The sequence below is a fragment of the Cryphonectria parasitica genome, assembly GCF_011745365.1.
Source record: "Cryphonectria parasitica EP155 unplaced genomic scaffold M406scaffold_5, whole genome shotgun sequence".
NCBI classification, from domain to species: Eukaryota; Fungi; Ascomycota; class Sordariomycetes; order Diaporthales; family Cryphonectriaceae; genus Cryphonectria; species Cryphonectria parasitica.
The window spans coordinates 2,018,352-2,030,968 of NW_024468913.1; the positions used below are offsets into that span (position 1 = coordinate 2,018,352).

Below are 12,617 nucleotides of genomic sequence, written 5' to 3' on the forward strand. Positions count from 1 at the left end.
GGCAGGTCACACAGTGGACTGACTGACTATTCATAGGCAACCCAGTGTCCGACCTCACCTCACAGCTTCCCTGGGCCGCGTCAGTCCGTGTTCCCTTTCTTTCCTCTTGTTCACATTCTCCCCTCACCTCACTGCATAATTCCAGCACAGCTGGCAATGATATTGACGACAACGCCGTGTGAATGAATTGAGTTTTTTCCTGTTTGTTTTTATGAAGTGATACCCCCTGTTTGTGTCCTCTCAAGGGTCAGAAAAGAACAAGAACAAGAAGAAATAACCCCTCGGGTACGTATCCTGGTCCGGCCGAAACACCAGATCAGCCTCATTGCGACTACGATCACTGCGATCTCCGACGCACCTCGTCTCAACTCTTTTGCTGCGGTGTATCGCGTTGCACGGCCAATCTGGCAGCACCAGCTGTTGATCCAATCTGGAACGACCAATTGCTCGAACGAAACTCCCTACAGCGTCTGATCTACATGGCCCTCAGGGTCCCGTCCTGGCTTATCCTGGGCTCCGGACTCGACTTCACCTCATCCTAAATCGCATTGACAAGCCGCCGGTAGCTAACGCGCTCCAACAACCATTGCTTAATCTGTGGAACCCAAGGACAACTTGATGGGACGCAGGTGGATTGGTTGTTTCATGGACACAGTGACATCCGAACACTGGCATCAGTACCTGGGATAGCCCTCATCATCTATATCGCCTCCCCAAAACTGGACTTGTCAATGTTGGTCTCTCTCTCTCCCTCTCCCCCTGTCCAGCTAATCTCTGGTGTCTCTTACCACCCCTCTTTATGACTATCCTCTCGCCCACCATCATACATCTGGCTGGACGAACTTCTTCTCTTCCTTTCTTTCTCCCTCACTTGGCAAGGCCAGAAGCATTCTCAGATCTGCTTCGAGCCTCCTCCACCTTGGCATTCTTTCCCTTCAGTCGCTGCTGGCTCAGACCGCTCTTTTCTAACTTGACTTGACCATTTAGTTCAAGTCTGTTGTTTGCTTGCTCTTAAGAATATTGTAATATAAAGGGAAAGGTGCACTCGGGATCGACATTGTCGGGGTTTATCTGCTTCGACAAGCCAACGCCTTCACGATCACCGCCAGTCGACGCGATAATCAAGCCACCAAAACACACGTCGCCGGTCGACACGTAATTCAGGTTCTGGAAACGAGGCAGAGGATCAGCAGAGGGCCTAGACAAGATGGGTTACCGCGAGACGGTGGTCAAGCAGTTCACTGCTTCAAAACTCTTCTTCAACTCTGTGTTCTGGGGAATTCACTTCTTCCTTTTCGGATTTGGATGGTACGGCCCCCGACAGTTCACATGATCTCGACGACGGCCCCTCCCCCTTTACAGTATACTGATGGAGAGTACAGGTACAAGCAAGAAAGTGATCCACGTTTAGCGGCTTTGAACGCGCTCCAGTACTCCGTGTGGATCTCACGAGGTGCAGGTCTGGTGTTGACCTTCGACACACTGTTCATCTTATTACCAGTATGTCGGACACTGGTGAGATGGCTTCGACCGAAGATCAGGTGGGTGCCACTTGATGAGAACCTATGGTTTCATCGTCAGGTTGCATACGCCATGCTGTTCTTCACCATCTGCCACGTCACTGCCCACTACGTCAAGTAAGTGTTTCCTCCCCCAACTAAGATTTGTCGTGATCATCTGACGCTGACATAAACAGCTTCTTCAACGTCGAGAGAACACAAGTCCGGCCCGAGCTTGCATTACAGATCCACTACGCTCAGCCTGGTGGCATCACTGGCCACATCATGCTCCTCTGCATGCTGCTGATGTATACGACTGCTCACCACAGGATCCGGCAGCAATCCTTTGAAACTTTCTGGTACACCCATCACCTCTTCATCCCTTTCCTCTTGGGCATGTACACCCACGCCGTCGGCTGCTTCGTCCGCGACTCGACCAACGCCTATTCGCCTTTTGCTGGCGAGATCTTCTGGGAGCACTGCATTGGTTACCAAGGTTGGCGATGGGAGCTTTTCGGTGGTGCCATCTACTTGACTGAGCGTCTGTATCGCGAGATCCGGGCTCGTCGGTCCACGAAGATCACTCGCGTTGTCCGCCACCCTTACGGTATGTTCTAGCTGCAAGATCGATGCACTGAGAAACTCTTGCTAACCCCAAAATCCAGATGTGGTTGAGGTTCAGTTCTCCAAGCCCTCTTTCAAGTACAAGGCTGGACAGTGGCTGTTCATCAAGGTCCCCTCGGTCTCCGGTTACCAGTGGCATCCGTTCACCATCACATCTTGCCCATACGACCCCTACGTCTCGATCCACGTCCGTCAGGTTGGCGACTTCACCCGCGCCCTGGGTGATGCTGTTGGAGCTGGATCAGCCCAGGCCAAGCTGTACGAGGGCGTGGACCCTATGGGCATGTACGAGGTCGCACTGCAAAATGGTCAACACATGCCCGCCATCCAGATCGACGGACCGTATGGTGCTCCCGCGGAGGACGTGTTCGAGAACGAGATCGCCGTCCTGATCGGTACTGGTATCGGTGTGACTCCGTGGGCCTCCATTCTGAAGAATATCTGGCATCTGCGCAACAGCCCGAACCCGCCCGCCCGCCTTCGCCGTGTCGAGTTCCTTTGGGTCTGCAAGGACACGAGCTCCTTCGAGTGGTTTCAGACACTGCTGTCCTCGCTCGAGGAGCAGAGTACTCAGGCCGCCCGTGTTCCTGGTGGTTCGGGTGTCGAGTTCCTCAAGATCCACACCTACCTCACCCAGAAACTCGACATGGACACTACCAACAACATTGTTCTCAACTCCGTTGGCGCCGATCATGATCCTCTGACTGAGCTCAAGTCGCGCACGAACTTTGGTCGGCCCAACTTCTCCCACCTGTTCTCGACGATGCGGGACGGTATTCTGGACCGCACATATCTGAATGGCTTGGAGAGCAGTAACAGGACGACAGTTGGTGTATACTTCTGCGGTCCTTCGGCAGCTGGTAAGTCTAACCCTATGTCTCATTTTAACGTATTGGTGCTTTGAATCGTATTAACAATCCTCCCCAGCTCGCGACATTAAGAAGGCATGCAAGACCGCTACCGTGAGGGAAGTGAAGTTCCGCTTCTGGAAGGAGCACTTCTGAACGATTTCACTTATGTTTTCCTTTATACGGCTCTATTGTGTTATACGCCCATCAAGGGCCCAAGGGGTACGGGTTTTCTCAAGATGAGGGATGGGCGAGAGGGGTCCAAGCCTGCGACTACGTGCTGATTCGAAGGAACGGCTCTGCGTTTTGCAGGGGGTACTTGTGACATCACAGACGACGGCAGCCTACTGTGCATGGCCTCGCACCGCTACAAGTGGCCGCACGGACGGAAGGGCAACGATGAAGAGGGTGAGAGCCTCGGGAGGGTTCTGCATCAAAGCGTAATCACTTACGCATGTCCCTCAGATCGCTGGGAAGGAGATCACCGGAGGTTAGCGCTGGTATTATGACATTGTAAGGTCGGGGAATATCCTGTCAATATTGTCTGGCGTTCTCTTTTATTTCTGCTTCAAGGCAATATTAGGACTTGTCTAGACTACATTTATCATTCATCATTTCCTCAAACATGCTCACCTAGGGCTTCCTTTGAGTCAAGAATATATGATCGCAACGTTCAAATCCAACTTCCTTAAAAACATCGAAAGTTCACTACAGGCTGAGAACCTTGGAAGGAGGTGGAGAACTGCAACCCCCCACCCCCATAAAGGAAAAAGAAGATAGCCCAGACCTAATCACTGAAGTTTCATTCCTGAGGTGGAACAGAGAGTTTGAATCTCTGCTCTTGTCCATCACCTCTTCAGCTGGGCCGTTCCTAGTCAGGAATGCATGTGACGCTTGTACGGGTGAAATCGTTCGACGATTGTGACGGGCCTTGGTCTGGGACTGTGTAAGAGGCTAGGCTTACTCCGACCTTGCTTCGGGAGCCATTAAAGGAGATGTATGAGTATGTTGTTGCAGAATATGGTCGCCACAACTGTATAAAACCTATCGAGCAAGTTTCACGGTGAAAAGGAATCGGACTGGCAGGAAAACAAGAGTCTTGCCACCGCTGCATTGACAGCAATACTTGTCTCTTCTCATGCTTGTCCATTGTCAACACTAAATTGCTCCCGTCTTTACCCTAGTTTACCCTCCTTTAAATATGTGTGAAATCTTCTCTATCCTTGCCGGACAATACTTTCCTTGGACTTATGCTTCCGCTTTGGCAGTATGCACGTCCAATCGTCCAGCCGACTCTGGCTTGCGTCCATAAACAAACATATACTTGACGAAAATGGTTTTGTCAGATATCATGGCCATGTAAATACTGCAGTGGGATGGCAAGGCTCCTAGACTCACGTATACTATATGCACGCAGCGTCACATCAGCCAGGCTACTCTTCATCTGCGGCAAGAACTCCGAAACCTCGGTCTCATTCATTCCAGCTGCCAACAGCAATTTGAACAGGGAATCAAATTCCTTTGTTAGAATCGATGTAGAAGCACTGGCCTAGTTGCTTTTCCTCTGGGTCAAGAGGCCAGCTATTGAATCGGGCAAAGAACGCGCTTCTGCACGACGTCCGTGAACCCAATCTCCTCCATCCACTCTTTGTACTTGAGTGTAACCAAGGGGTCCCTACCAGCATTGGCAAGACCCTGCGCAAAGAGGCTGACACACTTTGGGAAGGCAGAGTCCTGCAGGATCTTCTCTGCCCCAGGGGCAGCCACGCATTCCGGTACGTAGTCGTTATATTCGCACCAGCCGCCGGGCTTGAGGTTGTCGAAGACCTTTTGCATGACACCCTTGGGATCCGAGAAGCAGGTGCATACCGCACGGAGGTGGATGAAGTCAAAGTGCCTCTGGAAGGGCCAGGCGGCCTCGGCATCTGCCCTGGAGAAAGAGCAGTTGGGCGGTGTCTCGGAAGGCTGGATGAGGCTTAGATCTGTGCCGAGCACTTTGGCCTTTGGATATGTTCTGGCGGCTTCCATGGCCCAGATGCCTGTGCCCGCGCCTACGTCGAGAATGGCCGTCGGGCTCGTGAGTGGCGCCAGGTGTAGTTTCCCTTTGAACATCAAGGCCCATAGCTTATGCTGGATGTCTTTCACCGAAGATATCAGCTCGTATGTTGCGATGCCCGCTTATCTGTACTAACCTAGTCAATTTTGCTCGTCCTTCACATCCTGAGAGTCAGCATCTGTTTTGTCAAAGCTTCAATTCTCGAGAGAAGGACATACTGCATCGTTTGGGAGATAGTATTCTGTAGCAAGCATTAGCTACGGTAAAGTTGAGAAAGCCCAACGTCGATCAAGACCTACTCCCTTCGCCATAGCTGTGGTAGGTCCTACCATATTCTTTGACAGGTTGGGATCCGGAATGGTATTGGATCTACAAGGAAATTCCCAAACAATATTAAGTAAATAGTCTGAATACCTTTGGAAGATGCCATATAGCAGGATCAGAATTCACAGGTTCTGCTGACTTGCGTGGATGCCCGCGCTGGGGACAGTGTTGAGGCGCCATTGCTGTGATCTAACGACATCATGTAAATCGTGTTGATGTTGCACGGCTTCATAGAGATAGTTTGGTTGGGATAAGACGAAACTTTTATAATAGGTAACATCGAAAATGGAAGGTTCTGGGGAAGCATCCACAGCACTCATGGCAAGGGACAATGATCTCGTTGGCGTGCACTCCCAAATGGTCGAGATGGCCTGATCATTCCCGTGAGAACTAGTGATCCAGACTGCGAAACCTACATTCGCAACCTCGCCAGTCCAGTAAGCCCGGGCCACTCTCATGCTGCGGACCTTTCATCTGTAGTCGTACAGGACCTACAAAGGAATCGGATCCGTCCAGAGACCGTGATCAGGCTTTGGATCCTCCTGGCGCTATTTCGTACTGAAGGTGGACAGTTCGTGCGAGAGGATGCTTAGTGTGGAGATACCGTCTAGTCACCACAGATGCATGTGGGCTTTGGCTGTCAGCTTATGAGGTCTGTTTCATTCACATTGGACAGCTCGGACTGCTCATCACGACAGTTGCAATGCAGCTCCGGATAGAGTCTTGAGGAACGTAATAAAATGGGGGTTATATAAGGAGAAACGTATGAGCTGAGCACGTGGAAGTAGCTGAATGAGTGTTGAGATTGAATCTATCTAATACAAAAGGAAGATCTTCTAAGTAACTAAACCAGGCTCTGAGATGGTTTATGAGGAGACCAAAACAGAGGGTTAGGGTTAAATATGCCCCATTTTTCACACACCCCCCATCTGACTGGTTAGATGTGCTAGAAAAGTGGGTCTTTTGTGGGGTTCCTGCAGATGCGTTTAAGCTTATGTGGGCGCGTTTTACAGTTGCCTTGCCTCCTTCTAGTTCTCTTTCTTTTTCAACCAGCTCTTTTTCTATCTGTTTTCAAGGTTTTTGAAAGCCTCTGCGTATCAATATGCTTCTTCTAGTCACTCCAGATTTCTTGTTAGGCAAGTCTAACGTTTCTGTTTCTTTCAGCAAGCTTAGTATAGCTGTTTCTAATAATAGCGACTCTGCTGAGGGTGAGATTTATGTAGCTTCTTCTGATTCTTCTCCTGATGTGAAGATTGATGAGGATCCCTTGGATGCAAACCCCAGCTTCTCTGCTAGTATATCTGAATCGTATGATAGTCTCTTAATAGCTATAGAGAAGAGTGTAAGCTCTATTCAGCTTATCTTGATTCTAACTGCTAGTTAGCATTTTCTTTCTGATGTAAGTATAGAAAGAGCTGTCTGGAGATTGATATAAGCTGAACTGATTGTTCTTGTTTCCAGGGATGGCGGTCTGGCCTGCCTGCTTCAAGTTCTTAAGCTTCAGTTGAGTTGTTTGCTGCTCGTGCTGATACTCTGATTTTGCATTCTTCGGTTGATAGTGCTTCTGATTTAGTTGGTATTGATCTTTCCAAGCGTTCTGGTACTAGTTCTATGAGGATTTCTAGCTTGTTTATTGATAATGATGATGATGATGATGAAGACAGCTCTGTGCTTCTTCAGGAGGCGCTTAAGACTATAGGTTTGTACTGCTTTTTCTTTCAATGTTTACTTAGCTGATCCTTTTTCAGGCTTTTAGTAGCTTTTCAAGTTCTGAGCTAGTTGTAACAAGGCTTATTACTGAGCAGAATATAGCTCATTTGAGATCTCAGGATGCATTGATGCAGAAGCTTCAGCAGAAGCATCTCGATGTGGCTGCTGGAGATGCTGCTAAGTTGAGGATTTCTTGGTTGCAAGCTAAAAAGACTTTTCCAGTAGCTATTTCTTTCAGTACTTCTGCTGCAGATTTCTTGAAGAGCTAAAATGATGCTTTCTGGGATGCTATTTGCAATATTCCATACATTAGCTGTATCAAGAGTTTAGCTATAAGCAGCTTTAATGATTTCTATTATAATTAGAAGAATTCATCTGCTGCTTGCTATGCTCAGTATTTGAAGAATTACAAGTATATTTCAATTCCTTTCTATCTCATGCTTTTTGTAAATAAGCTTTATATAGCTAAGTATATGCTTGCTTCTGCTAAGAAGATGAATACTTCTATGCTCTCGAAGAAAAGAATACATGCTGGAATAAAGAAGGAGAACTCCACTCTTAACCTTGCTTCTCTGGGGATCCAATCCAAATATGCTGTATGGGCTTAGAAAGCTGCTCTTGAGCATTTTGAGGCGAGCAAGTTTTCGGAGATTGATGAGCTGCAGAAGCAGATTGAAGCGCTTACAGAAGAGCGTGATATGCTTCTTGCTAAATAGGAGGCTGATTGTAAGGAAGCAGTTTTATGCTCTGCTAAGAAGGGAAAGGCTGTAGTTTCAGCTAAGAAGAAGAGAAAATAAGCTGCTATTTAATCTGTTTTGTATTCTATTGATAATTATTCTATCAAGTCTTACTATAAATAGCATCTGAAGTATGAGAAAGCTAAAGCTGATATTGAAGCAGTACTAGCTACTCTTTACTTCTTATCTAAGAAGTAAGCTCTGTTCAGGCTTAGGTATGCTCTAGGCTTTGATGGATAATTGGGTTTTTTGTAATTAAGTTCTTTAGTTTGTTGTTTGATAAAGATTGTATACTTGGTTTGCATATTTCTAAGTAATACTTCTAAGCTATAAGCTTTTGTTTTTGATTTTAATAAATGAAATTTAGTAATTAAGAGTATTTAAAAGAAATCAATATGAGATCGAATTGCTTATCTGTATTTCTTTAGATTTCTTCTTAGTTCTCTGATTCAAGATATAGCTAATATTCTGAAGATTGAGAAGTATTCTAAAGTATTTGAACTGTATTTGATTGAGATTCTTAGTTAGTTCATTAGCTAGCATGCTCTGTATTAGCATATATGAGATCTGGAATTTGCTTTTTTGAAACTTCTGCTTAAGCTATATTTGATATATATTCATATAGCAGAGCTTTGTATTTATTTTTTTACATTCTATAACTATCAGCTGTATAGCTTGTTGATTATTATAAAAGATATTCCAGAGCTTATTAAGATTCAAGATGAGGTTTTGAAAGAAGCATTATAAGGCAATTATTTCCTTAGCTATAGCTAAGAAGATGTATAATTCAGCTTTTATAATTGAAATGATTACTAAGCTTTGCTTTGTTGCTTTCCATTGTATAGAATCTCTGAATAAGCTGAAGATATATCCTTATAAGGATTTTCAGTTCTTTGCATCATCAGCAAAGGAAGCATCTCCAGCGATTAGCAGAGCTTAAGCTTTAGAGTAGCTTTCTTTGTACTGAATTGCTAGAAATCTTGTTCTATACAGATAACAGATTATTCTATCTGCTTGTTCCAGATGCTTTAGCTCTGAGTTTATCAAAAATCTGAAGAGAAGAGTGCATGTAAAAGCTATATCTGGTTTTATTATAATAGCGATATATAGAATTGATTCAATCTTTTTCTGATACTTCTTGATTTGGTTTTTTAATACTTTTCCTTTCTATTTGATAAGCTCTTTAAGATTTAGAAGTATTGAGAGTATTAAAGCTGTATTAGCTGCAAAGCTAAATTTGTTAGCTATTTTCTCGATATATGTATTGTAAACTAAGCTAATCATGCAATTAGCTCTATCTCTGATGATTCGAATTCCCAAGAACTATTCTGCTGCTCTCTGATTCTTTATCTTATATGCTTTAAAGATATCTTTCTTCATTCTGTATGCTTTTAATACTTAATTCTGCGGATAGAATAGCAGAATATCATTTATATAGAATAGAATGATTAGCTTGTTTACTTTGTTAGTAAATATACAGAGCTCTTCAGTTAAGAGCATAAAGCTGAGATTTCGCAGAGTTAAGCAGAAGTATTTGTACTAGAGTGCTAGCATATCCCTTAAGCTATACAGTACCTTTTCTAGAAGCATGATTTTCTCTTCCTTCTTGAATTCATTAAGCAGCTTATAGAAAACGCTTTTCTAGCTTTCCCTGCTAGCATTCAGAAATGCTCTAGTAATATTCATCTGATTAATCTCTAGATCGAAATATGCTGCTACAGCTATAAGTATGCAAAAGAAGCATATAGCTAGCATTGCTATATATATATCTTGAAGATTGCTTGCTTTTTGCAGATCTTCTTATATATAGATTCGAGCTTTGAATGAGATTAAGTAATTATTCTTATCAAGTTTGTATCTGTATACTCATTTAAGTAGCAGTAGCTTCTCTTTAGCTTTTCTATACTCAAGAATTTGCTATATCCTTTTATTAACTAGTTCCTAAATTTCTGATTGTATTGCTTTCCATTACTTAGTATGGAAAGAACTATTTCATGCTTCTTTTCAGATCTTAGATTCGGGTAGTAGTTGTTTATAATGCTTCTTTTCAGCTGTTGCTAGCTCTATAACTTGCTGAGAAGCATCAAAGTGCTTTTATTGCAAGTGCAAGACTTCTCTGCATATAGAGTTTGCTTCAAGTATAGCAGCTGCAACTATACTATATATAGTCTAAAAATATCTATTCCATGTTCTAATTGCTTTCTTTAGCTGATTAGGCAAAAAGATAGCTATAAGATTTATTAGAGCTGTTTAGCTTATTATAAAAGCTATAGCAAATAATTCTTAATATTAGCAAGCTTTATCAATTAGTTTCCATGCTCTGTTTGAATGCTGTATGAGTTGAGATTTATAAATCTTATTTCTTATTCGATGATATCTAGTTAAAGCTTAATTAAGCTCATATTCTTGCGCTGCAGGCTAGCTTGTATCCTGAGCAGTAGATGTGCTAATAGCTTGTTATTCAGTACTTGAAAACGCTTATTCAGTTGCTGAAACATTCTTGCTGCTTGCAGCAGCGCTTCTTTCTAGCTAATCTATTTATTTCAGTATCTCGAGAGATTTTTCAGAAATTAGAAGTTCTTATATCTTATTCTCTAAGCTTCTTCTCTGGAATGAGTTGCTTTGCAAGAGTACTTCATTGCTAGTTTCAGATACTCTTATCTCCGAGTTCTAACTCGGAATGCTTTCCAAGGAAAACTTTGAGAATAAGCTATTATTCTTATTGAATAGCAGATAAGATTCTTAGTTTTGATTTGTAGCATTAAGCTAGAGAACTGGATTCTATATGCTTTTAATAATAATTATATCTATGATTTCCTTATTATTTCCAACTTTTAAAATAATTAGTGCTAGCTGAGTATAAGATAGTGCTTCTAATGCTTTATTGCTATTTAGATTATAGAATTAGCTCTTATCGAATAGAATATTGTATATAGTTGCAACTCTTGCAAGCGCTGGAAGCTATATGCAGTATAGATTGCTTGCAATGTATCTTACAAGATAGCTTTTGTATGCTCTTAGTTCTGTTTTTATATTCTGTTTATAAGAGCTAAGTTTGCGCTCTTCTTGCAGGATGTATGCTCAGCATTCATATGCATAGATTCTGGCCCAGTTGAGCTGTAGATCCGAGATTGCTATTCTAACTATTTCTAGTATATACTAACGAAAATACTGCTTAAACTAGCTATTCAGAAGTAAATTTGGTGTTTCGGAGTGCTTGAGCATGGATGGAGAGATGTTGAATAGCCAGATAGCTGCTTTCATATACTTTAGCTATAAGTCTTTTAATAGTTTAGCTAACAATAGGAGAACTAGCACATGCTTCTGAATTTCACGCCCAGCTTGCTTAGCAGCGCTATTTAACTCTTTCATATGCAGTAAAGTAATCTTCAGATTGATGCTGTTATTAGCGCACTATTATATATATATCATTTCATATAGCTTTCTGTAATGAGCACTGCAGCAATCCGGAGATTTCTAAGTATACAAAGAGATTTATGCTAACAAGAGCAGTATCAAAGTATTAAGTTCTTGAATACGGAACTATACAAGTTCTAATAAGCGATGCAAGTGTTTACTGCTTTTGAAGCTACTTAGTATATAAAACTGAATACTTAGATTAACAACTGAAGAGCTATATACTGAATCTATCTAATGATAACGAATGTATTCTTATATATCCAGCTCTTCAGTATGGATTGTAAGAGTTAGTAGTTGATTATTACAGTTTACTGCCTGAACTGTAAGAATCAATCGTTGACTGCTCTAGTTCCTTTCTGATTAGCTGTAATCTGTAATTCTAATCTTAGATTATGTAATCCTTGTATTGTTTGCTCGATATTGAGTTGTGGTATCTGGTTTCTTGTTAGTAAAGCTTGTTTCATGATCTGCATATTGGATAGATTATAATATCATCTCTCTTCTATCAGTTATTATTCTTAACAATCTTCTATAAGTATTCTGATAATCCTTTTATATATAATCTTATCTTTCTAATCCGGATAATGAGCAGAATTGATAAAACTTGCTATAAAAAGATGGAATAGTCTATCTCTTTCTAGCTTATCGCCCTTTCTTATTGTATTGAAATGCTAACGTGTTCCTTTTGCAGTGATTGCAAAGCTCGCTGCTTTGCTTCTGAGAAAGATTTGTTATGCTATACGGAGTGCATCAAGTATAAGCGTGGGAACTGTGATATGCATGGATTGTTGCTGTTGCAGGTGGAAAAGATTGTAGCTTAGCATTCCGCTGCTGAAGCTGCTCTTGATGATATAGAGAAGGAGCTAGAGTATGCTACAGCTAAGGTATGCTGGTTGCGGAAACAGTGCAAGCTGTAAGCTGAGAAAATGGCATGCGCTGTCTGTTGTGGTCTGGATATGATTGAGGAGCTTGATTGTATAGAAGCGGAAGAGCTAGTGAGGGAGCAGTAGGCTTGTGTTTCTGTTGATTTGCTTTCTGAGGGGTTTTCTGCTTTGGTTGCTGGAGATTCTTCTTTTGAAGGTTTTGACTGGAATTCCGTGAATGTGAGAAATGCAGTAGTAGATTGGTCGGGTTTCCTGGAGGGCGAGGTTTCTGAGGCTTCTGAATCTCGCTCTGGGGCGGAGCAGTTGTCTTAGATGCTAGCTTTCCTTTTCCAATATTCAGCTATCTTTTCTTGAGCATTTTTAATGTTTTTTTGCAATTCCTAAGAATTTTCGCTTGCTGGATAATCTTTCTACTTGATGAGATATTCTTTTGTATTATCTATGCTTCTGTGTTTGAGGATCTTCTCTATCTTATACTCTGATTTATTATTTTCCACTTCTGCTATATTATCTAT

General features: G+C 42.6%; 2 protein-coding genes across 2 annotated transcripts; one reads left to right on the forward strand and one right to left on the reverse strand.

The window, feature by feature from the left end:
- Positions 1-1,207: 1,207 nt before the first annotated feature.
- On the forward strand, positions 1,208-3,652 carry M406DRAFT_291733 (uncharacterized protein; the record flags this gene model as incomplete). Its single annotated transcript, XM_040918984.1, has 5 exons — positions 1,208-1,308; positions 1,383-1,637; positions 1,697-2,106; positions 2,165-2,983; positions 3,051-3,652. The coding sequence occupies 5 exons, from the start codon at positions 1,208-1,210 to the stop codon at positions 3,125-3,127; spliced, it is 1,662 nt and encodes a 553-aa protein (XP_040775568.1). The 3' UTR covers positions 3,128-3,652.
- A 900-nt stretch (positions 3,653-4,552) lies between these two features.
- M406DRAFT_330939 (S-adenosyl-L-methionine-dependent methyltransferase) lies at positions 4,553-5,809 on the reverse strand (the record flags this gene model as incomplete). Its single annotated transcript, XM_040920577.1, has 4 exons — positions 4,553-5,101; positions 5,246-5,268; positions 5,327-5,396; positions 5,768-5,809. 4 exons carry the CDS (start codon positions 5,807-5,809, stop codon positions 4,553-4,555), a joined length of 684 nt encoding a protein of 227 aa, XP_040775569.1.
- Positions 5,810-12,617: the final 6,808 nt, after the last annotated feature.